This window comes from Chelonoidis abingdonii, chromosome 10 (genome assembly GCF_003597395.2).
Source record: "Chelonoidis abingdonii isolate Lonesome George chromosome 10, CheloAbing_2.0, whole genome shotgun sequence".
NCBI classification, from domain to species: domain Eukaryota; kingdom Metazoa; phylum Chordata; order Testudines; family Testudinidae; genus Chelonoidis; species Chelonoidis abingdonii.
In genome coordinates this window covers 30,346,670-30,373,448 of record NC_133778.1, presented here as the reverse complement: position 1 = coordinate 30,373,448, position 26,779 = coordinate 30,346,670, and the positions used below count along the sequence as shown (strand labels likewise).

The 26,779-nt window shown below is 38.5% G+C and overlaps 1 protein-coding gene across 4 annotated transcripts in view; it reads right to left on the bottom strand.

The window, feature by feature from the left end:
* Nucleotides 1–1,149: 1,149 nt before the first annotated feature.
* The window catches only part of CALCRL (calcitonin receptor like receptor), a 115,713-nt gene continuing 90,083 nt past the window's right edge, over nt 1,150–26,779 (bottom strand). For all 4 annotated transcript variants that reach the window (XM_075070067.1, XM_032791252.2, XM_075070068.1 and 1 more), the window contains 5 exons: nt 26,213–26,273; nt 26,039–26,105; nt 15,662–15,880; nt 15,195–15,236; nt 1,150–6,885 (listed from right to left, as the gene is read on the bottom strand). In XM_075070067.1, the coding sequence (XP_074926168.1) occupies nt 6,664–6,885; nt 15,195–15,236; nt 15,662–15,880; nt 26,039–26,105; nt 26,213–26,273 (611 nt within the window). In that variant the 3' untranslated portion in view covers nt 1,150–6,663. The remainder of the gene's footprint in view (nt 6,886–15,194; nt 15,237–15,661; nt 15,881–26,038; nt 26,106–26,212; nt 26,274–26,779) is intronic.

Sequence of the window (26,779 nt, the reverse complement as noted above, 5' to 3'; positions counted from 1 at the left end):
TTTATCACTTATCTATGCAAAAGAATAAATGGACACAAATCAGACGTCAAGAATTATAACATTCAAAAACCAGTCAGCAAACACTTCCTGGTCACTCAATTACAGATCTAAAAGTCGCAATTCTCCAACCAAAAAAACCTTCAAAAATAGTCTCTAATGAGAAACTGCAGAACTGGAATTAATTTGCAAACTGGACGCCATTGAATTAGGCTTGAATAAAGACTGGGAAAGGATGGGTCATTACACAAAGTAAAAACTAGTTTCCCATGCTATCTTGCCCCCTACTGTAATTCACACCTACTTGTCAGCTGTTGGAAATGGGCCATCCTGATTATCATTGCAAAAGTTTTTTTTCTCCTGCTGATAATAGCCCACCTTAATTGATTAGTCTCATTAGCGTTGGTATGGCAACACCCATTTTTTTCATGTTCGCTATGTATGTGTATCTTCCTACTGTATTTTCCACTACATGCATCCAATGAAGTGGGTTCTAGCCCACAAAAGCTTATGCTCAAATAAATTTGTTAGTCTCTAACGTGCCACAAGGACTCCTCGTTCTCTTTGCTGATATAGACTAACATGGCTACCAATCTGAAACCTCTTATCACTGTGCAATTGCTACCCCGTTCCTAAAATTTTGGCTTAAATATTTTAACATACCTGCTGTGATGGGTTGGATCACAGAACCCGCTCCAGGGAGCTGCCAACTGATGTGCCAAGACTACCCCTCTTACTGTTTTCCCTGCCAGCTCAGGACTCCAGTACCCTGTTTGGATGAGCCAGACATTCTCGTCTGCTCCAACACAGACCCAGGGTCTGAATTACCTGCCCCAAAGCTGCAGGTTTACCTGAAAACAGCTCACAGAAGTGTGCTTGTTTTTAGCACTCAGATGCCCAACTCCTAATGGGGTCTAAACCCAAATAAATCCGTTTTACCCTGTATAAAGCTTATGCAGGGTAAACTCATAAACTGTTCGCCCTCTATAACACTGATAGAGAGATATGCACAGTTGTTTGCTTCCGCAGGTATTAATACATACTCTGAGTTAATTAATACATACTCTGTTATACATACTCTGTATGTATATGCTCTGTTAATTAATACATACTCTGTTAATACATACTGAGTTAATTAATACACACTCTGAGTTAATTAATAAGTAAAAAGTGTTTTTATTAAATACAGAAAGTAGGATTTAAGTCGTTCCAAGTAGTAACAGACAGAACAAAGTAAGTCACCAAGCAAAATAAAATCAAATGTGCAAATCTATGTCTAATCAAACTGAATACAGATAATTTCACCCCCAGAGATGCTTCAGTAAGTTTTTTCCTCAGACTGGACACCTTCCAGGTCTGGGCACAATTCTTTCCCCTGATACAGCTCTTGTTCCAGCTCAGGTGGTAGCTAGGGGATTCTTCATGATGGCTGTCCTACCTCTTTGTTCTCTTCCACTCCTTTATATATCTTTTGCATAAGGTAGGAATCCTTTTGTCCCTCTGTGAGTTCCCACCTCCTCCTTCTCAATGGAAAGACACCAGGTTAAAGATGGATTCCAGTTCAGATGACATGACCACATGTCACTGCAAGACTTCATTACCCACTTGCCAGCACACCCGTATACAGGAAGACTTACAGGTAAATCACACCCATCTGCAGACAATGTTCCTAGTTAATGGGAGTCATCAAGTTTCCACATCACCATTAATGGCCCACACTTTACATAATTACAATAGGCCCTCAGAGTTACAGTTCATATTTCTAGTTTCAGATACAAGAGTGGTACATTTAAACAAATAGGATGATTACACTCGGTAGATTATAAGCTTTGTAATGATACCTTACAGGAGACCTTTTGCATGAAGCATATCTCAGTTACATTATATTCACTTATTAAATTTTTATAAAACCATATAGACTGCACAACATCACACCTGGTATTTCTTGTGCACTATGGCACATGCCTCTTTGTCTAAAACAGCTGTGTCACAGCCTGCCTCGGTCTATTTTATTTATCAAAAATGCTATGGCCTTTCCTCATCAACTGACAAAATTAAATCAGTTGTCAAAGGGAAACTATTTCACATTAGTTCAGCAATGTTGTACTGTCAGACATCTCTTCAAACAGAAGCCAGATGTTCTTTAGAATTCAAAGCCCATAATTTATTATAATTAAAACATATCTGGGTTATTATGTGATCATCAATCATAGCTGCAAAACACATTTCCCAGCTCCTTTTCTACTCGTTTGCTTACAGAATATGCTGCAAAAAATAAACATGTATTTTACAACACAGTGAGATTTGCTATTGCACTGTTAGTGCAACAGGAAAGTTGTTAGGCAGATTCACAGATGGCCTGGACTCTGCAGATGCATCATGTTTGTGGAGAACTCTATGGCTTGGTGTAAAATAGGCTAAGTTCACTCAGCCCTTTTGCTCTCATAGGTATCCATGGAAAAGACGCTCCAGCTGAATAATATTAGCAATTGACTATTTATATACAGGATTTAACCAAAGGCAGATTCAGAAGTAAGGGTGACAAGAAGACAGCCATTAATAGTGCAGCTATAGGAAACTTATGAATTGAAATCACCGAGTCTGTTACTCCAGTGAGGTTCCATACAGGTCCAGGAGAGTCTGCCTTATGGTATCAGAAGCTATAGGAGACCGTAATCTGAAGAACATTAAAAAATACTCCAGCGTTATGCAGTGCTACTAACAATTTTATACCTGTTTCCCTAGAGTCAGATTACTTTGCATACATAGTTAGGAAAGAGTAAAAAGCCTGAGCATTTGCTCACCTTTATCACTATTGTAATAAATAGAAATCATGGCTTTTATATGTAAAACCTCTAAGCACTGAATAAGCATAATAATGTTATTGATCAGAAAATTAATACTTTGTTTGTCAACAATTAAAATGAATGTTTCATAGGATCAGTGAAAATAAGACCAAAAATAATTTCATATTTTTTCATTTTGTTCTTACTTTATAAGCAATAAATACACTGCTATAGTCCATTAATCTTATTTACATTGTACGATAGTTTTGAAAGTTGCTTGATTTCTAGCATGACTCTTTTATGACATGAAATGGTAACAAAGGAGGATATGCGTTAGCATGTATTCAGCCAAATACTCTAACAGATCATCACCTTGACAAACAATGAATGACAAAACAATTAGTAAATTAACCTTTTATAAAGTGGAATAAAGTGAGCACCCAGCAGTGAGCATGACCTAACTTCTTTGTGGCATTTTATTAATTGACAGCAGTAGCATAAAAATAGACACTCTCTCTCTCATTTGAAGTACTATCCATAAACATATAAAACTAACATACTAGTATTACAGATACCAAATACAAAATGAGATCCTAAACAAGACAGGTAGTCCCCCAACACTCTTTGAGCCTGCAAATCCTCACTGAATAACATACTAACAGCAAACTACAGTTACTATGAAATGCTTGCCTGGTAAAAAGAACTCTTAAAAAAAAACCTCATAACTGTTTATATTCCTTCAGAGCACAAATAGTAACTACACCAGTGTTTGCCCCAAACACAGTACAAAGTATATATAAAAAAGACCATGTGAGAAATCAGTGTAAGGATTTAATTCAAATTTATTCTGATAAAGGAGCATTTAGACCATGTTCCTGGCTCCCTGGATATGTGAGAGGGGTATTGTAAGAAGAGGGTGTAGGGAACTTATTCTCTAATACAGCAGCCATATGCAAGAAGGTCTACCTCATGCTTAAGGACAAAAATGTAGCTACCACACTATTTGGCACACCATGGCCACAAAGGATTGTTTCTCACCTGCCCTTGCTGGGGCTGCATGCTGTTTCTTTTCTAAGAGCAGGGCTGGCTTTAGGCCTATTCCCCCAGTTCCCCCGAATCAGGCCCCACGCATAAGAGGGCCCCATGCCCAGTGAGAATCCCTTATCTGGCTAGAGGTGCCTTTTTAAATTTTACTCACCCGGTGGCGCTCTGGGTCTTCGGCTGCACTTCGGTGGTGGGTCCTTCACTTGCTCTGAGTCTTTGGCAGTGGGTCCTTCAGTGCCGCCGAGGACCTGGAGCGAGTGAAGGACCCGTCGCCGAAGTGCCGCCGAAGACTCAGAGCACTGTCCGGTGAGTACAAGACCCACATGTTTTTTTACGTGTTTTTTTTTTTTTTTAGTCATCCCTGCTGGGGGCCCGTCGAAACTGTTCGAATTGGGCCCCACGCTTCCTAAAGCCAGCCATGTCTAAGAGCATACATGGCACTACATTGGGCCCGTCAGCCTGAGCTGTTAGGACAGCTCTAGTACCAGAAGCTGTGGACTCATTCTCCCCTCCCCTACCTTCCCAATCCACAGCTCCCTAATGGAGCTACAAGCAGTCAATACTCCTCTCTGCTAAGAGGTAAAAACCTTAGTCAAACCAGTAGAGTTGCATCATCTAACGGGAACAGTGGGCCCTTAGAATTTAACTCTTCGAGATTACATTGGCTGCCCTTTATGGGTTAATCATGTTAGTCTGGCCAGGTATTTTTGAATTACGCAGCTGATCAAGCTGTATAAAACGCTTTAAGTCTGTAATGGCTGCTTCGAAGGCACATTAACAGTATGGGCCAGATCCTCCACTGATGTAAGCCAGTGTAGCTTCCTTGACTTCAAGAGAGACCATATGATTTACAACAGCTCTGGCTCTGGTTCCATGCATAAAAGTCTGCTGGGATTTCAGCCAGAGTAAATTTTTTTAAAGTGTTTGTTCAAGCAACTTGGTCAGTAAGAACATTTGTAAGCAGCTGGCATTCACACAATGACACTGTGACATCTGATTTCTGGCACTGGTACAAGCACAGCCAATGAGTGACCCTCATACATTTTTGGTTAGACTATTCACTATCAGCACAGACCTTTTTATCTGGGCAACTGAGATTCTAGCTTATTATGATTACTATTAATCCACCGACTAAAGGCTTTTCTTCTAAATTCAGTCACCAGCCAATAGAAGGTTTAAACATATACATAAAGTTGCAAACTGCTGCGATGAAGATAAAAACTATTCACATTCTTATGAACTCTCAAACTGATAAGCCCTATGATGGCTGGCTAATTAGCTGTCTATTGAAGTCTGTTAGAAGACTAATGACATGTCACACTTAAAGGCTAAAACTGAATTTTTCATAGTCACTAATATGCCTTTAACACTGAGGTGTTCTGAAAAAGTATTTTTTAAGCCTCTGGTGTTGGTTTTAATAGATCAGAAATACTTTTGCATGTCAATATGCTACCATCCACAGTACTAGATTTTTTTCATCCATTTCTTTCACTTTATTCAGCCTTAAAAATACTTTTGAATAAGACTTTTTGAGAACTAAAGTAACCTCTTATTATGTGCCCCCCCCTTTTGATTTTTCTTCTTTTGTATTGAAAATACACTATTTGTTTAAAACATAAAACATTTAAAAACACACATAAAATGCTGTCTTTAAAGACATATTTTTTAAGACCTTAACAGATTCAAGTCTTATACAATCAATCACCACAAAATAATACTGAATTTCCCAAACAAGGCACTTCAGAAAGGCTCTAAAAGATTTTCATAAGACAGACTTGATAAGTTTTCCAAAAAACACTGGAAAATGGCCCAAACCACCTTGTCTTATTACTCTAGGCTAGGCTAAAGAAGCTGGCTCTATGATAACATTTATTTGCATGCCATCCAATCTTGCATGCCTTTCTCAGCCAAAACTGCCACTGTACCAATGGGATTTGTTTTGCCTGATAAACTAAGGAGACAAGTATCAGCCATGTGGCAAGGAAATTTTTTTTTTTACATATATGCAATCTTGCGCCAAGTCAGCAAGCCTGCTTGACTTTTACAAACAGCTTAAGCACTAGTTTAAGTTCCATCAAAGTCAAAGATAAAGATGGGCTTATCAGCTTTTCCAGATCAGGATCACACTGGTCCTGCTCCCATTAAAGTCAACAAGAAACTTCCATTTACGTCATTAGTGGCAGGATCAGGCTGTCTGTATACCAAAATAATTAAAAACATCTTTTAAAATATTACGTTGCAGAATAGAAGCAGCTGGGGTTTCATACCTCATATTTCAGCCATTGGCATCTGGATGCCTTTATAATATGCCTGGTTTAAAATAGTGGCAAAAAATGGGCCAGATACATATAAACATCTCAGACTCGATTATCTTCAACCATCTGTCTTTCCCGACTGATTTCAATCTTAACCACTTATTTAGATTGTCTGTACTGGCTGAATTTAGCAAATATATTACGATTAAGACAGTATTTACAAGATGAGTTCTTGCAGGTAAATGAAATGGCTTTCAATGCAACGCAGTCTTTACACAAACTTTCAAGAAAATAAGAAATCCTTCATTGAGTCCCTGCATACAAAATAATTGCCAACTTGGTCTACACAGTAGAAACGGAAGAGGCAAAGTCTGGTTCTTTATATATGTACTTATATCTATGTATGAACATATATGTGCATATGTATATACACATGAGAAATGCATTGTCTTAACTTAGCATCATTCAGGAAAAACATGTCCCCAGTGAGGTAAAAATCTTCTGGCCACGAAGTCATTAACTCAAACGTCAAGTTCATGAGCTATTAGGACTAGAATGCGGGCAATACAGCATTTCTGCAGTCAACCATACAGCTTTTCAGCTTTTAAAACAATATTCTCCATGTCATGGTAGCTTTTCCCATTTAAATGTTCATTCGTGAAATCGTGATTGAAGCTGTAGCCCTGAACATCACTGATGGATGATACCGTGTAGGAAGCTGTGCGCATAGCATCTGAGTGAGTGAAGCTGTGCTCAAATTGGATTCTGTACTGATTCCAGTGCCTTCTCAAAACAGCTTGGACCTATTCCATGAAAGGAAGAGGGGAAAAAATGTGTATAAATTACTTGGAAAGATGCCTATGTGCTGACCTTAAAAATTAGTATATAGCATCAAAATCATGGACTATTATGAAAGAAATACAAATTGAATTAGGCTATATTTTTGGTAAACCCAGACTAATATCATTATATATAACATTTTTAATACATTCAGTGTTCATGAAAGATTTCAGATTTATAGCGCCAGAGACTAGGCTATTTTATACCATGGGCAGCAGAAGTACAAATTTTCACACACTGCCTGAACCCTAATGAGGTTAGCCAATGGTTATCTGTATTCATGATTAATGTGGTGAGAGCCTCAGCAATATCAGGTGATATAACTCCATTGAAGTCCAATTTACACCAGCCAAGGATCTGGTCCAACAAGTCTTCTCTTATTTGTGATCAAGCCTTCATAAAACTAATGGCAAGGTAGTTTCAGCACATGTTCTTACCCTGGTTAAAAATAAATTTAATAGAATAGCCAAAGAACACAGCAGCATCAGTTTGTTTACATGCTTCATTGTGAGGATGTTATGTATTTCATTGGTTTCCTCTAATACAATACGGCAAAACACCTGTGCAACAGGAAGACTGGATTTACTGAAGTGCTGTGTTAATGAAATTCACACGGAATTAGTTTTTGAGGGAAGGAGGCCAAGTTAGGAGTGATCAGAATGCTCGAACAGCTGCTTGTAGGAAAATCAAATTTACGGAAAGTCTTAATTTATGTTTTTGCTCAGACTTAAGCATCAGGGATTATGCATTAGTCCTACCACTTAACTATATTATGGATCAAAGTGAACATTCACTCTATAGTTACAGGAGAGATCGAATTTTAGCCCTATCGACCTGAATTCCTTCTCATCTACATCCTAGCTTCCTTTTTTACACAAGCAAAATACCAGGAGCCTAAGTGCTAAGTTGTGTCAGAGTTATTTGTAGCTGTTAACAATGGGCACTAAAAAGGATACCACGAGTTAAAGATCTGGTCCTATCTGATTAGCATTTAATGTAATGGCAATAGCTTAACTATTCATTTCCTTTTGCCAACATTTTCAAACTAATACTTATGGGTTCCCAACTTGTGATAAGCCTGATTTTCATTAAATACTGAGGTGAAGTTGTCTTGATACAGGACCCATGTGCCTCAAGTTAGCGATCAAATCACCAGCCACATGGGAAAATCTTCATTTTTATGTTGTCAGATTTATTGATGTACATCCATTTGGAATATAAACCAACATTTGCAGATGGATCAGTGTCTGTTAACAAATTACTATTATGGGGCAACATCTTCCATTCAGCTTTCCTTATGTCTGGAGGTTTTCGTTTGCTTACTTTACATTTTCTAACACAATGGCTTATTTTGTCTAATTTCTCTCTCGCTTTAATTATGATAAATAAATACCAATAGAACAGCGCAGACACAACATTTAGACTTCCTGTAGTCTGCTATCAAAACCTCAGTTAAAAACAGAGTTTCATATTCCCCAGTATGCTGACAAATAAAATATACTTTGGGAAGCGGAGAAGTATGGAAAGAGTTAAGAAGAAAGCTAGTATTTTTCTTCTCCCATCTGGGACGCCATCTACTGTATGAGAGTCCATTATAATCCATTTTAGTCACTTGCTCTTGCTATACAAAAGATCATATATTCTTCTCAGTCTGTGTATGCAGTTCCAGTTCCTGGCAAAGGGAATTCCGCACATGGATTAAGGCTGGTGTGTGGCCTTAATATTTTGCAGTGGTGAACCCACTTCAATCAGGTGGAGCTATAAGACAGAAGAATGTTTTAAAATATCTCCCCTTCTGAGAGGGAAGCTTTAGAATGCATTTTATAATCCATACAAAACTTAGCTGCTCAGCTGTGTTGACCGTGCCACCCCACACTTTGAATATTTCTACTGGCTTCCTGTTTTCCACCAGGTATTATATATACCTATAAATAAGAGAGAAAATTACAACACTAGGTTGATTTGAAGCAAAAAGCTGCACACCTCCCTTAACTGTGCAGACACAGATTAAGATAATGGGAAAGAGAAATTAGGGAATTCTATGGCCGAGCTAGGAATTGATCCAGAATGGATAATCTTAGTTCTGGACTAGTGTTTTAATCACAAGACCATCAGTACCCTCATCCTCTTTTCCACCTTCCTTCCTGTTTGTCACACTTGTTAAACCTTCTCTTCAATTAGATTGTAAACTTGTTGGGGGCAGGGACTAAGTTTGTAACATCTTTGCCATCATTGCAATACAAATCAATAATAATTTTTAAGAGCAAAGCAGTTAATGTAGTGTGATGTATTGTCTACAATCATTGCTTATATTTGGTGTTTCAATGTGGCTCTCTCACTTTGTATCTTCTTCTCCCTCCCCATACCTCCAGGCTCCAACACATTCTCATGGTATTTCTTTCTACACTAAGCCAAGTTTTTTTAATCTCTCATGTTACTGTTAAATCAGCATATCACTACCAGTCTAGTCTTGTAATCAGGACCGGCGCTAGGGGTTTTAGCGTCCTAGGTGCACGGCAATTTCGCCGCCCCGCGCCCTGGTCCTGCGGCTCTGGTGGAGCTGCCGCAGTCGTGCCTGCAGGCGGTCCACCGGAGCTGCGGAAGCAGCCGACCGTCTGCAGGCACAACTGCGGCAGCTCCACCGGAGCCACCTGCTGCCCCCTCCGGCAAAATGCCGCCCACCAATAATCCTGGCGCCCTAGGCGATTGCCTAGGCTGCCTAAATGGAAGCGCCAGCCCTGCTTGTAATTCACTGCTGTTTACCTATCCATTATTTCTGGCTTTCCTGCAGTCTCATCTGACATGTCTAATCCAACACCTAGGAACCGCACAGCAGACAGCTGATCAATGCAGCAGCAAAGTTTTCCCCAGATTATGCTCCTTTAACAAAAGATACATACAGAGTAGTCAAAGGACTTTATCGTCCTTTTCTCAGCTTTGAACAATTCTAAATAGTTTTTTAGCAGATAGTGGGCTCACTCTCTTACACGCAAATAACACAATCAAAAAAATCCTAAATTAAGCTCATATTGCAAAGTATATATAGTCATGGCCATGGTTCCTGGTCACTAATACATGTGCCCCACCTGTCTGTATGGCTCTTGCTTTTCTCCCTAGTTTAAAGATGTCCTTCTCTGCTGGCTGTTGGCGCAATGCTCCTGCCAGTCTCCTGCTCAACTGAATATGTCCTAACCAAACTAGTGGTTTAATCCAAAATTGACTGAAATCAATAGGAATTTTTCCACTGACTTCAACGAGGTTTGTATCAGGCCCACTGAAGCTTGGGCTGCTCCAAACACCCACTGTGATTGCAGACCATGTTACGCTCTATGTTAGAGCATGTATCTGAGAGTCTGATATAGTAGTTTCCTGCTGGTAAAGTGATGCTATTGTCCACAGCAGTTGGGAAACCCTGGTATATGGATAAAGAAAAGTTATTGCTTGCTAACAATTCTTATACTTCAGTCTTTACTGTAAAGACTTTTCCATTGCCCAAAGGAATGGAAAATCCATGTGCCATTAATAATAAAGAAATTTGCAGGAGATGCAGATTCCTTATTCACTGTTATTCCCTATAGCTACACAAACTGCACATGCATGTTGCCACTTCTCTAGGATGTTTAGCATTCTTTAAATTATATTGAGGTGTTGCTATGTCAAGTGATGTTAAAGGGACATATCGTAGATAAGACATATCAAGTTAAAGACTGTTATAACAGAGGCCCTTAAGGACAGAAGATTATGAGTTATGTCTGCAGCAGAATCTAGTAAGAGACCAAGAGAACACTAGTTGAGTGCATATTTTTGAACCCCCCCCTCTTTATTCGTTATACCTTACTATACTATCCTTTTTATAGCAAGATTTAATGAAATTATAGCCAGCTAAAAAAAAGTAGAATAGTGCCACTGGAAGACTTAAAGACGATAGGAAACAATGTTTAAAACATAAGATTCTGCACAATGTGATGTAAATGGACAAATATCAGCTAAGATTAAAGATTGTGGGCCAGATGTCAAGATGATTTATGGTCCTTTTATGTGATTCAGGGGATGCTAAGTGGCTGTAATCTGTCCACAAATGCCCAGAAGAAAATTCCCTTGTTGGAGGGGAACTCCCCACTAGTACATCTGCTTGTAGAGGGCATGGCAGGGCTAAGCTTTGTTATACTGATCCTCCAGCAATGTAAGGCCAATTAAGGATGCTAAATTAGTGGTATAACAGACAGCTGCCCAACTCCCTGACACTGAACAGAGCTCTGGCTCAGGAGAGAATACAGCCAAATAATAGATTGTAAATTCATAATATTGGAATCCTAATAGAATAAATAATTGATTACTAATGCTAATAGAGCAAGTTTTAAATTTAAAATCACAAGTAGATTTGATTTTGTTCTGCAGTGGAATGGAAACATTGTTAAGAGGTGCACATAAATTAAAAATAATTATAGCTGATCAAAGGACAGCAATTCCATTTTGCATCCATTTTGTTCTTGTTTCACAGTAGAACAAAACGAAAATCATTCAAATGTTTGCACAAAAATGTAATTCTGTCAAATTATCCATTTTCAGATCAAAACCCAAGCTTTTCAGTGGAGGAGAGCGGGAGAGGGGCAGTGATTACAGCACAGTGATGTAAGAGGTGTTCCAATCAGATTCAGAATCATCTACAATGAAAAACTCGTCACTGAAACAGGCAGAGGAGCAGGGACTTGTACTATGGTCTACCACATCCCAGGGCAGTGCGTTAACCAACTATGAATGTGTCTCTCACTCCTGAACAGAGATTTCCTCAAAACTGGTATGTGTCTGCAAAATGTTTCAGATTCAGCAAAACAGCATATTTTGGCACAACATAATTTGGTCAAAAATGTTCTGACCAGCTCCAAAAATAATGGAGAGAGAAACTTATCCAAACCATAAGAAACTTGCAGTTCAAGTTTTGCTTAGTTCAGATTTTGGGTGTGCATTTGAGTCAATTCTTCTCTATTAGTCAAATGATTTATCTGTCTCTCATACATTCTTAAAATGCCTAATAAAAATATGAGAGCAGTTGATTAATCACAGTTAACTCATGTAATTAACTCAAAAAAATTAATCATGATTCAAAAAATTAATTGCGATTAATCTCAGTTTTAATTGCACTGGTAAACAAAAAAATGCCAATTAAAATCCAAAATATTTGGAATGTTTTTCCACATTTTCACATATATTGTAGTCTGTGTTGCAATTGAAATCAAAGGTAAATTATTTTTGATTACAAATATTTGCACTGTAAAAATTATAAACAAAAGAAATAGTATTTTTCAATTCACTTCATACAAGTACTGTAGTGCAATCTCTTTGTCACGAAAGTACAACTTTCAAATGTCAATTTTTTTGTTACATAACAACACTCAAAACCAAAACAAGGTAAAACTTCTGAGTCTGCAAGTCTGCTCAGTCCTACTTCTTGTTCAGCCAAGCACTAGGACAAAAAAGTTTGTTTACATTTACAGGAAATAATGCTGCCCTCTTCTTATTTACAATGTCACCAGAAAGTGAGAACTGGCATTTGCATGGCACTTTTGTAACCGGCATTGCAAGGTATTTATGTGCCAGATATACTAAACATTCGTCTGCCTCTTCATGCTTTGGCCACCATTCCAGAGGACATGCTTCCATGTTGATGACGTTCATTAAAAAAATATTGCATTAATTTAATTTGTGACTGAACTCCTTGGGGGAGAATTGTATGTCCCCTGCTGTTTTACCCAAATTTTGCCATACATTTAATGTTGTAGAAGTCTCAGATGATAATCCAGCACATTTTGTTCATTTTAAGAACACTTTCACTGCAGATTTGACGAAACGCAAAGAAGGTACCAATGTGAGATTTCTAAAGATAGCTATAGCACTCGACCCAAGATTTAAGAATCTGAAGTGCCTTCCAAAATCTAAGAGGGACAAAGTGTGGAGCATGCTTTCAGAAGTCTTAAAAGAGCAATACTCCAATGTGAAAACTACAGAACCCAAACCACCTAAAAAGAAAATCAACTTCTGCTGGTGGCATCTGACTCAAGATAATGAAAAGGAACATATGTCAATCTGCATGGCTGTGGACTGTTATCAAGCAGAATCTGTCATCAGTATGGATGCATGTCCCCTGGAATAGTAGTTGAAGCATGAAGGGACATATGAATCTTTAGCGCATCCAGCCTGTAAATTTCTTTTGACACTGGCTACAACAGTGCCACAAGAAGGCCTGTTTTCAATTTCAGCTGACATTGTAAACAAGAAGCAGGCAGCATTATCTTCTGAAAATGTAAACAAACTTGTTTATCTGAGCGATTGGCTTAACAAGAAGTAGGACTGAGTGGACTTGTAGACTCTAAAATTTTACTTTGTTTAATTTTCACATGCAGTTTTTTGTACATAATTCTACTTTTGTAAGTTCAACTTTCATGATAAAGAGATTACACTACAATACTTGTATTAGGTGAATTTAAAAATATTATTTCATTTAGTTTTTTACAGTGCAAATACTTGCAAACAAAAATAAATATAAAGTGAGCACTGAATACTTTGTATTCTGTGTTGTAACTGAAATCAATATATTTGAAAATGTAGAAAACATCCATAAATATTTAAATAAATGGTATTCTATTATTGTTTAACAGTGCAATTAATTGTGATTAATTTTTTAAATCACTTGACAGCCCTAAAAATACCTAAAGGCTCAATCCTACATACTCTTACTCCCACACATCTGCTTACTCACATATACTGTAATTGGACTATGTGTGGGAATAAGAAGTTGTGTAGAAATAGGTACCAGATGGAGCAGTAACTGTCTACCTGATACAACTATGGGAAAAATATCAAATTGCTTTATTTTCCTAGTGAAAACAAAACTGATGGCAAAGTTCCATTAACTTCTGTGATGCAGGGTCAGGGCCTTAGCCCACTGAAGATTTAGGGCACAGTCCTTTGACTTCAGAAGGAGCAAGTATGTGCCCTCAGTAGCACAGTTGCCAACTTTCACGCAGTAAATAAGCACCTCGGCTTTCAAAATAAGCTAAATATCAAGCTAATCCCATTTTAAAACAAGGCCAAAACAAGCCAATCCCCAAGACCCCAATACTCTATGTGACTAGATCCCCCCAAGTGTGCAATCTGGGATGGTGGTGGGCCCGCTGTGCATCTCTGACTCTCTCCCCACCTTTCCCCTGTTTGCCCTGAACCGATCAAAAAAAGAAGCAACAAGCAACAAACTACAAGCCAAAAAAGCTACAAACAAAAACTAGCTAACAAGCAACTCACAAGTCAATTAACCCAAAACCAAGCCAATTTAGCCAAAAACAAATTTTTGCTTTTTTTTTTTTTGTTTTGTTTTGCGGATTTGGCATGTCTGCTCAGTAGTCACCTGAAGGGCAGGATTGGACTCCCAGAAGAATGGAGGTCCAACTGACGCAAGGAAAACTTTTTGATGGCCCAAACATATAAAGTTTACAAAGCCTTGGCCTTGAGTATTTTTTTCCACTTGTGCTGAAAAGGCCGACTGCAAAACATAAGCCCAGAGTTCTGCTCCCAAAAATAAAAAAATCTGAAACACCACCAAAAGAGATGACCTTTTACCTCCATTTCATACAGTGAAGTTAGTATTCATGAAAGGTACCACATTAACAGTCCCAGGGATGGAGACTTCAACCTAATTACAGAGCAGTTATTTCCTAGAAAGTAACCGTACAATTTTTCCAGTTCTATCCCACAAGTGTGCCTCATTCCTGACCTTGAAGGACCAATTCAAGGGGGTAAGGCTGACACAATGACGACAGTTTGGTAGCTTCTTGGATGAGAATACATGTCCACTAGGAATTTATGATTTTATTCTTCAATACTGATTTTTTTTCCCCACACAGCACTACTGTTATTGTTATATGGATACCAACCTGCAAAGTGCTGAGTGCCATTAATTACTTCTGAATCAAGGGAATTTTAGATTGCTCAACACCTAATAGGTTTAAACCCTTAAGAATGTCATGAAATATTTTAGAGGCAACATTGAAGCCTAAATTCAGGTCTTACTAGGTAAGTTATTCTCGAATACTTTATCGCTAACATTCGTACTTCTTTTAAAATGTAGAAGTGTAAATTTAAATTTCTATTACAATTTTACATTTGTTACTGGAGTGGTGGATTTAAAAAACACAACAACAAAACAATTTCCTTTAACCCTAAACCATAATTAAGAAAGTGAAAAGAACAAGAAATAAATTGAAATCAGTTACTGTACCTCTCCATTAAAAAAGCAGAAAATTGTAGCCACCAACAGACCCTGCAAAATAAAAAGTTTTCTCTTGATTTTTTCAATACATACAGATTTATTAAAATACAAGAATATATCTATATCTATATGTAGATATAGATATATAGATATATATACACACACATACACCTAATAAAACTCAGATCTAGAGAGCAAAGGGAAAAATGCATTTCAAATCTAAACTCAGTGGATTATTACTAATAATACAGATGATCTATTGGGCCAGCACTCTAGCATGACATTTTATTCCTTTTAAAGGATTAATCTAAACGAAATGAGAACTATAAGGCTATTAATAAGCAGAAGGTTTTTTTTTAATAAAGATCTAAAAAGTTTTAGAAATTAATTAATTTGCCTTTGTCATTCATTTATTTGCAGTCATATTGCAAGTACTGTCTAGCTCAAGGGAACAAATGCTACTTAAAGCTTCTTACTTGATAATGCGTAAGGATATGCATCACATAGTCATATACTTCTTCAGCAATACGGCCTTCTGGTCGCCATGGAAACAGCACAAATTCAATGCCAAGAAGTGGCACTAGAATGAGTGTAGCTCTCACAGCTTTCATGTATAGGTTGGATTCTGCCTGGTGTGTGACTTTGAGCTTGGTTATCAGAACTCGAACAATATTCAACAGGAAGAAAAGATTCACCTGTAGGAAAGAAAATTGCTTTTGTAATAGTTGATAAAATAGACGACAATTATTGTGTACTGAATACTGAAAGCAAGGAAAACCCGTACATGTTACTAAAGAAAACTCAGACTATATGTTATGTCATTATATTATGACTATAGTTATTATTATGACTATACGTGTATTCATTATAACAAAATGAAGCATCTGAAATATCCTCTGTCTGGTTCGGACCTATACTTTGTACTTGGAGATTAATTCTTCTCACGATAACTTCCTCCTTGTGATTCTATATACATAATCATATATGCAATATATACATAATTCTTCAAAGCTTGTACTTGTATAATAAGACAGGAACCCACCCTCAATGACGTGTGCAGTCTAGCAGCCTGATCCTGCATTCCTTGCATATTCAAAATTCCCATTAACATTGGTGGGAATTTTTGGTGCCCAAGAAATGCAGCATCAGGATGTTTATCCAAATGGATGAAATTGTGGACCTGCTGAAGTGAATGGAAATTTTACTATTGACTTCAGTGGGGTCAGTATTTCACCCAAGTGTATTGGACCAATCTTGGATGCTGGATTATGAAGAGAGTAGAGTATATCATGGTATGTAAAATAATAGCTACAGCAGCTTCCACCCAAGGTTTCCAAACCACTTCCTAGACATTAATAAATAAATCCTCACAACATGCTCATGCATCAGAAAAGTATTGTAATCCCTATTTTACAAATTGGGAACGGACACACAGAGGTCTTGATTTAATGTAAGGTCTTGATCTAGGGTCAGCTGAAGGTGATTCATTTCATCGGTTTCTAAAGGCTTGTCTACACAGTGCACTGATGTACACCAGTGGGATGTAAATTCCAGTGCACACTGGCATATCATATGCTCTCTGGCCCACAGGGTCCCCGTTGACATGCAGCAAAAGTTTCCTAGTGTACAACATGCTTGTGCACACTATAATTTATACCTCAGGTGGTGCACACTAATTTATTTAGCATTTGCATATTCTCCAGGCAAAGCAATAGCATTCTTAGCAGCAAGTGGGGTTCTCAGAGCTCACCACTAAATTTGGTTAGTGGGCACACCTCGATAATGTGTGTCATTGTTTGATCTGCGCCAAAGATCCCAACAGTGGGGGTGGCTGCACAGAGGTCTTGCCCAGTCCTGAATTGGTTAAGAATGACATGGCAAGTTGAAGCTGGGCAGGTGAGCAGAAAGGTCTGTGAAGAGGAATTTATTGGTGGTTGATATTAAGCACCAGTGTTCCCTCCACATGGACTCCGCTGTCACATTCTGGCATGGCAGCCTCGACCACAGTGGCTGTTGTGATGGAAGACATGTAATTGGTGGGCAGAAAGACAAGGGCAAGTGTGGGTTGGCATGTACCTTCTCAAGCAGCTTGCCTGCTGCAATCTCCATCCTGATGTAAGGGAGCAATGTGGCTCAGAATTGGAAACCATAGAAGATGAGTTGGTAGGAGAGTTCCTGTGATGATTCACAGTGTTGAATTGAGTTGCACATCAACACGTTTGATGTGTGCTGCCTGACTCCATACGGCACACAGTATTCTGCTCTTGAGTGCAAGATGGCCAGGGCTGAGTCTTTAGGGTTGGAGCATCCACTCCCCATGAGGAACATGCGAGTTTGCTGAGAAGGTTGTTGCCTGTCTTGATGCTCGCTGCTATCTTGCTCAGCAGGCTTTTATAAGTCAGTGTTTGGTCATGGGGCATGCCTAAGTAAACTGGGTACATTTCATGCTTCAGCCTCTGGCCATTCATTGTGATGTTTAATTCCCTCTTAGTGTTGGCATGGTGGAGGTGAAATGTTCTAGAGACTGTCTTGCTGGTGCTAGGCTGAAGACGCCATGTCTTGAAGTAGTTGGCCAGCTTTGCAGCTTCGTGACTCAGGGTACTCTCCAGCTCATAGAAAGTGTAAGCCTGTAGCCTGCAGCAGATATTGTCTGCATAGATGACTGGGTTGGTGGCAGGTCACTGATGTATAGATTGAACAAGGCAGGAATGAGAACAGACCCTGGGGGTAACCCGCTCATCTGTTTTTATCAAAGCACTTCTTTTCTCGCCACCATGCACCCTGAACCGTCTGTCTTAGAATATCAGTTTGACGGCATCAGTAAGCCATGGTTGGAGAACTCTTCATATTTTAACAAGCAGATCTGTGTGCCACGTATGCTGCAGTGAGATCACAGAAAATAGCACCCATTTTCAGATTTCTTTGAAAACCATTTTCAATTAATGTCATTAGCCCAAGTACTTAGTTGCATTTGTTTCAACTTTGTTGAAAGCCTGCTTGCCTGACATTAAAAATATTCTCCACCTCTGCTGTTATTCATTGTAAAATGAGGCACTCTAGAACCTTGAGAAACACAGAAAGCAGCAATATCGGGTGGTAGCCTGAGGCCTGGTTTGGGTCTTTACCAGGTTTTGGGAGGCCAATAACTTTTGACATGCTCCAGATTTTTGGCAGTCTTTTGGCAGTCTTCCTTCATTGATGACCCACGTGAAGAACTGAGCCAGCAAAGAATGGGGGCATGGGCCAAGAGGTTTCAGGAACTCTGGAAGGATGTTGTCTTAGCCAGCAGTGGTTTCCGACTTGATGTTATGTTGCACTCTGTCCAGCTCTGGATTTGTGCTGCCTCTGGAAGATCCTCCACTCGCTATGAACTTGACTCTTCATTTCTTTTTCCAGAGGTGTCTTTCTCATGTGAAGCAGGTGATTGGCTATTTAGTTAGTACTCACAGATGATCAGCCTGGTGTCAGTGATTGCTGGGCTACTCCAAAATTAAAAAGTAAACTACAGCATTTCTGGCTGGAACGTGTACAGTCCAGGTTCTTGGTCTTGATCTTTTCCTCCCCTCTGGCTCAGTGAGCACAGCTCAAAGTTTCGATTAAGTAGTTGGCCAGGTCTGGGTCACCAGTTGACTCACACTGCTTGAGCAGAGCGGCGTACTCCTACATAATTCAGCCCACATCCAGCATCATGCTAAGTCTTGCAGAATTTTCCACACAGCCTGCACAGACTATTAGTGATCCATATTGACCTTCAGCTACCAATTGTCATGAGGACTGAGAAGCAGTAGCAGAACATAAGCAAAGCCATCTGCACAGTAATGCACAATGTAGACAAACCCAGAGTGAATAGCCCAAAGTTACACAGGAAGTCAGAGGCTGAGTTGGAAATAGAATCAATAGCTACTAGTGCACAGTCCTGTGCCATAGCTACAAAATCATCCTGCCCCTCTAGTTTTGTAGCAGAGTGAAGCCTGTCTAGGTGGCTGTTCTACTTGTGTCTAAGTCTCTTTTTGCTTTACCCAAGTGAGTAGTGCTGCTGACCTCCATGGGACTGCTGACATGGGTAAAGTGAGCAGGATTTGACTTTCACTGTAGACAGGAGCTAAGAGTAAAATGTAGGTAACAAATTTTGCTAAGCCAGCAGCTAAGACAAGTGAAATAAAAAGCTTTTCGGACATTTGCAGAAACAAAAAAATCACTGATGCAGCTGTTAGCCTGCCACTCCGAATGTATACACTTTATGAGGCATTCATTGCTCTCAGAAATCAATGACAAAATACATAGGGATAGAAAAACAGCTATAAAATTATTACTCGCCTTTTTAGCATACAGATACATACAATTTTAAAATTGACATTTTCAGTGTTCCCAGTGGTCAGCAGCCTTTTATTATAGCAAAGTCAAAGTGGTAGGCTTTTGAGTCAACAGATTTTGTATTACAGTTTAACTAAAACTGCATTCCTGTTATCTACAGCTGATCAAAAATCTTTGATCAAAACTTTTTTCAACATAAAATGTATGGAAATTTTCAAGAACAAAATTCCATTTTTCATCAAAAATGTTGGGGTTTTCATTGAGTACCACCCCCCCCCCCAAAACCCCAAGGATTCCCCTTTCCACTAGTTTTCATCAGTCAAAAAAGCGAAAAACTGGGAAAAAATTCTGTTGTCAGTTTTAATTTTTCAATGAGAATCCAAACCATTTGAAAGAAAAATTTGGACAAATGATTTTTTTAAAATTTTAGTCAAAACTTTTTATAAGAAAAAAAAAGTATTTCTTGACCATTTTTACAGTAGACCATGGAATATCCTGTTATAACTTAAAGGCATAGACAAAGTGACAAATACTCAGATTATTCACAGTAGTGTAAATTAAATGACATTTCCATTAGCTACAATGGTCTGATGGTATTCTCCATGTTATTTTACCTTCTAGCACAAAGTGATAAGAGCATATTTCAGGAATTTGGACCAGATTTTCAAAGGCATTTAGATGCCTAACTCCCACAGATCTCCCATTGACCTTTGAGGATGTGGGCCTTTGCTTCGTTGTTAAGGAGTGATCCCAAAAAGTAATGAGCAACCATAAATTTTGCTGAAGTCAATGAGAATTTGAGTTCCTCTTTAGCTCTCCCAGTAAAATCTTTTCTTGCTAACATTTCAATATGTTTCAAAGTGACTGAACAAACCACTTGAGGTCTAGTTTACAAGCATGTGCCTTAAATCTAATTAAAAACAATAGGTGTGCAATTAAACCATTAGAAGATGCGAGTGTGACAAATATATAATTGTTTATTGTTGTTGTTTATTTATTTGTGGTAGTGTCACAGACATGGAAGATGAGATGGTTCCTTCCCTGAAGAGCACACAGTATAAGCACAGCCAGGTAGACAAATAAATGAGGTCAGAGAAGAGGATAAAACTGACAACTTTCCATTGAATTTTCATGTATCATTGTATGATGGCAGCAGTTGTCTTAATCTCAGATGTTGTAAGGGGCAGAAGTAATGACTCTCCTTTCTGCCTATGGGATAAGTCCTTTTAAAGGCAGCAGTACCTTTGGCTGAGGGCACTTGCCTCCAAACAGTAGCCTCATTGGCCAAACCACTGATTAACTTCCCTTGTATAAAGTTGTTTAGGGACAAAAGGAGCTTTCCAATCTAGTTCTCTACATTGGTATTTTTTCCCCCTGAAGAAGAGGCACCAAGTTAATCATCACCCGAGACTCATGCATGAGGTCTGTACGGCAATCCCATCTCTCTGAACAACAATGAGACGCTGACTGGTGCAGATAGCCATTACCAGTATAGGAGCTCATATTTAAGAACTTGGTCTAGATATAGTTTTTAACAGTGTGGGGAGATGTGGAAGATCTCCCAGCAGGCGTACCAATGCAAGGAATAGGGGAAGGCACCAGTACAAGTAAATGCTCTCCTTTCTACAACAAGCAGGACTTCCTCCCCTAGGGTATAGATCTTCTTTGTCACACTATAATAAAGTTGCAGCCTGGTTAGCAATGTCAAACAACCTGTATACAACAGCATTTCTGTCACGTAAATTATGGGCTCATGATAAACAGCTGTTTATAGTTCCAGCAACATGGTATTAGGTGGATGTGCTATGTTATTTATATTCCACTTATGAGCTATTTAAATCAATTTAATAGGAAACTGCTTTACATAGGAAACTTCTGCATGAGTTTCTGCTGGAAACTAGCAACTACCTTTTAGCTTTGTTTAGGCAATCAAGGTCTTCTGATTCTTTCCTAAGGGATTTATTTAGGTTTCAGGCAGCCTACCATCCTCATCTAACTTCCTATTGTACATTCCAACAATATGTCCTTCCTTCATTGCTAATTTTAAGCTCTCTCACTTAGATCTATTACTTTAATACAAAATAGTTCTCTGAAACTTGTAGTTTGCATAACTGTGAAGTTTTGGCAATTTGACTGAATTAGTACAAAATATTAATTAAACACCAAATTCACAAACGTTTAAGGTAAGTAGCTCAAAACAGAACTATTTCATTCATAAAATCTTATTAGTGTTTGTTTTTCATTTTTTAAAATAGAATATGCCACTTTCCCACCATAACACATTCACACAATTTGCAAGGCTAAGCAGTGCAGATATTAGAACAAATGAATCAGATAAATGGGTTTAGTGATGTGGCAAATTAGAGTGCAGACCCAAGAAAAGGAGCAGCAGAAATATGCAGTAATCTCTTTTGTCAGTAATAGAGACTTTTTCCAAAATGCTAAAACTGAGAGATTGCGATGGCCTGATTTCTTACCAAATTAGCAAAAGCAGGTCCTGATTTAGGAAATTACTTTAACACATGCAAAATTTTAAGCACAGATAGTCCCATTGACATCAATGGGGGTACTCACATGTGTATGATTATTAAATGTAACATGGTAATGAATACAAGACCCAACTGAGTTTGGAGTCCTATTGGGGTAGGTACAGTGCAAACTCATGGGAAGAAATAGTCCCTGCCTTCCAGAGCTTACACAAGTCAAGTCAGACAAAGGTTGGGAGGGGAAATAGATGTACATAGAGGGGAAATGACTTGCCCAAGGTCACACAGCAAGTCAGTGGCAAAGGTAGAAACAAAGATTGGTCTCATGAGTTTCAGTCCAGTGCCCCAGCCATTGGACCATACTGCCTCTCATGTTAAAGTTACATACCTTCTGACTCTACCTTGTCTTGTTAGCTACCTTGCCGAATTGTGGTCTTCAGTCTTACTTAAATAACCGTCAAGGAAAAAATACGCTAATCTACTGTAACATGATCCTACTTATAGAGTGGTAGAAATAAAAAAAATCTGTCCTTTTCAGTGGCAGAAATGGAAACTTTAGAATAGAAAAAAACATTTGTTAATATAGCTGAAGTCAAAACTGCTTTTACTTAAAATAAAAACCACTGCTGTTCTTTTTTTCCATTCTGATCAATGATTCTCCTCAGCTGGAGAAACTGACATCGGCCTCCATTTCCCCATTCCCCTGCTAGTTCTTTATTCATGACTCTTCAGGCAAACATTTGCAACTCACTGGGCAACTAGTGACAACTCCAGTCAAGATATACACGTTATAGCTGCTCCTTTCTTAGGCCTAGATTTGATCACAATTACATAATAACATGGCTTCTAAAAGCATTCTTGTTAACTTTATGGAGGGGGGGACTTTCAAAGCCACCTAAGGGAGTTGGAAACCCATTTCCCATTGACACCTCCTCTGAAAATCCCAGCTGGGGGTCTTTAAGATGTTGTTCCTACAAGGAGAAAAAACACTTCCCCCTAGTTATCTTGTTTATAGTTTAATATTATTGCTTATAGTTATACTAAAGCAGATCATGCTTAGTTAAGTGTGAAAATTGGCTTGGCAGTCCAACAGCTTCAGCCATGAGGGTTCTGGGTATACAGCCAAAGCACATGCATTTAGTCTTCCGTCTTTATCCCTGACTTGGCTTTTTCTAATCAGTATATAACATCTAACTACTATCAGGATGGGAAAGTACATTAACCCATTCAAAAAGGATCTCTTTCATTTTGCACATGTCATGGGCAAGATTTACAACCCTGTTCAGTCTTCATCATCTCTGGATCCAGATTTTTTTTCCTGCCTCAGTGCCCAGAAAACATATACTGAGAATAAGAGCCACATTTTCAACCTACTTTTCATTAAACATTCCTGCAGGAATATTAAAGTTGTGTAAATATTTAAATAAATAAAAACAGCTGGGCATTTTGATTTACAAGCCTCGAACACATTTTGCACCTGATATTGCTGTCATTGAAATCAAAGAGCATATTTATTGTTGACTTTAATGGGAACAACACTAGGCAGTTTGGGTCTGACCCAAAGCCAATTGAAATCAATGGGATTCTTGCCATTGCTTTCAATAAGCTTTGGATCAGGTACTTTGTGCCTGTGTATTTTTTATATTGATTAGTTGGAGGTGCAGGGGAGGGAAGAAGATATGGCAAATGAGGCCAGACCCTGTAAGGTGTGCTAGTTTTCATGAAATTCAGAGCTCAAATGTGTAAACTAAGGCAGATACAAATGACATCTCAGCCTTAGCACTGACAGCATAGTTACGTATGTGACATCTCTGTGACTAGACAGTTTTGGATTTAAGAAATAGTAGTATATTAGTATAAAAGAGAGTAACATGCATTCTCTGGGTGCAATCCTGGCCCTATTGAAGTCAATGGCAAAACTCTTACTGATGTTAATTGAGCTGGGATTTCATCCTCTGTATATGTTGGGGAGAGGAAAGGTTAGATGGATTTAGAACTGGTTTTCAGACTAGAGGAAATACCAGATCCCAAGTACTTTCCTGCCACAACATCTACAGGTATGGACGACCTGATTGTCAGGGTAGAGGGAGGCAGGATACAGGAAATCTCTGCAGGGGTCCATGCCCCACTGGTCACGGATCACAGTTACAAAGGAACACATTGTGCTTCATTATGGAGAGGGTTTGGAGTGTGAGGGATTCTCAACTACATTAATTTACTAGCTAATCACCCTGTAAAGGGGGCACGAGTACCACAGCATCTATGAACCCCATTGGCTCCCTCAGCAAACTTTTCTCAACAGCTAAGATAATAGGCTGAGCAATGGGTTCAGGATTCTGCCCTGGGGGGTGGGGGGGAAAAGAAATCCTATTTGCTTATTTTAGTTGGCAGAAAACTGAGATTAAATGTAGGCAATGTCTAGAGGGCTTGATATAATTTCCATTGACTTTAGTGAGTATTGAATCAGGTCCACTGTTGGAGCCGGCCCATGGTTAAAGTGGGACCAACATTTCCATTCCAAGGGATAATTTTCAGTTAGTTATAATATTTTCAATATTTTTTCCTTTTCTGGCTGAAATCTGTCAGATTCATTCTTAATCTAGGAGAGAATGTCTCCTGGAATGTTGGAGTCAAAAAGGTTCAGTCATTTTCATGGAGAAAGTGACAAATTGCATTTTCCCCAGTATAATTTTTTTTGCACCAGTCAGTGAGAGTTGGGTCCATAATGCTGGATATTGAGTTTATGTTCTGCAGTAATTTCATGAAAGTAATTGTGATGTCATGCATTTATGACACTGAAGTGGGAATTTAAAGTGGTTATAATATGAGAACAAATGGCTTCAAGGCAGGCATCAAAAGAAGAGAGACTGTGAGGGTCTAGAATCTCCCTCCACTTTGCATAAATATATTTGATGATTAGCAAAAAAAAGAATAAATAAATAAATAAAACAATGCATGAAAAGTAAATGGATTTAGAGGGTGGGATTTTCAGACATGCTCAGTGCCAGTCTAGTGAAATCAATTGCAAAACTCCCCTAGACTTCAGCGGGAGCAGACTTACAAAAAGCACTCTGTGTTGGCCTATTTAAATATGCCAGCTTCTTGTTTGTCTTTTCTGTATGAAAGTCTCTACATTACAAAATTTGAATGAAAGTTGAACAAAGGCCCAGGCCAAACCAGCTAACAACAAAGCGAATAAACTGATCATGACAAGCATTAAAGGTTCAGTCGCTGACGCACTTCATTAACATTATGAGGTATCACCAACTGGCTGGAGATAGCCAGTGGCCCACACATTATGTCGTCTGTACAAAGATGACATGCAAATGGAAACAATTTCAGCCTCAGGAGCAACTTTGAACTATTTACCAAAATATTGTTCAATTTATTAATTTTTAACAAAACTGCCTTGTGCGAATTGGAAAGTGATATGAAAAATTGAAGTTGGTGTGTTTTTACATGCTAATTTTGCTGAGTTCAGCCAGTCCAAGTTTTCTGATTATCTTATACTAAAGGGAATTATTTTAATGTGTACAGTCATTGACATGTTCAGGTTAATTTATAAAATGATACTACCAAGGGATAACAGTTTAGCAGAGCTTTTATATGTATTTTTTCTTAGTTATTAATTGCCAAGATAGCTGTGCTTGTATATGTTTATATAAAATAGAAAATCTTTCTTTAATCATAAAATCATAGAATAGAATCATAGAATATCAGGGTTGGAAGGGACCTCAGGAGGTCATCTAGTCCAACCCCTGCTCAAAGCAGGACTAATCCCTAACTAAATCATCCATTTTTTTGGCCCAGCTTGAAAACTCTGTAGCTGAGGGCTGTAACATACTCTATCCTGTTGATTGCACACAGAAGCGGACCTGTAATATACATTCACTGGTGTTTTGCACTTAAACCATTAGTGAATCTGTCCTCTAGTCTTCACAGTCACACTATTTTTGTGGTGAGAGATATTGACCCTACCAATTCTGTAAAAAAGGCTAGGAACAATCAGGAAATGGACAAGAAAAAACAAATGATCATATGAAAAATGCCTACCACTAAAGCAGCACAAATAGGCCCATGGATAATGTACAGCAGATGAGTTTCAGAACTGATCCAGCAGCTGTGGAGAAAATGGAAAGAATAACCATTTGGGTTTTTTATTAATTTCCATCTCTCTTTGAAAGAAAATGTTATATTTTTAGAAACAAAAGCTGAGATTTTACTTACTTGTCATTGAAATACATAATTCTTGCTACAGCATGTATGCAGGCAGGGATCAGTGGGAATCCTGAGAACAGCAAATTTATAAATCAGCCTAATTCAAAGATTAATTCTGACTTTATCAAAAAAGGAATTGTTAAAGTGGCAATCGGTAAGTTTTAAACATAATGAACAAATACACACAATAAACCTAATTTTATCCTGTATGCCTAAGGTGACCAGATAGCAAGTGTAAAAAATCGGGACAGTGGTGGGGGGTAATATGTGCATAGATAAACATGATTTCAGGTACTTTTTCATTTGAATGAAATTTTTCCAGAGTAAGGCCTGATGTAGCAAGCATCTGTGTTGAAAAATCTAATCCTGAGTAATAGTCCAGCAAGTAAGGCTCCAATCCAACAAAACATTTAAGCAAGTGAGTTGACCCATTGACTTTGTAAAATGAAGCGCATGCCTAAAGCTCTGCTGGGTGAGGGTCCTGAGTAGGAAGACAGACTGATAATTTAAAATCAGACCAGCTAATTTAATGTAACAACATTTTTCATCTATTTTCATTCTCACACTTGAAAATTA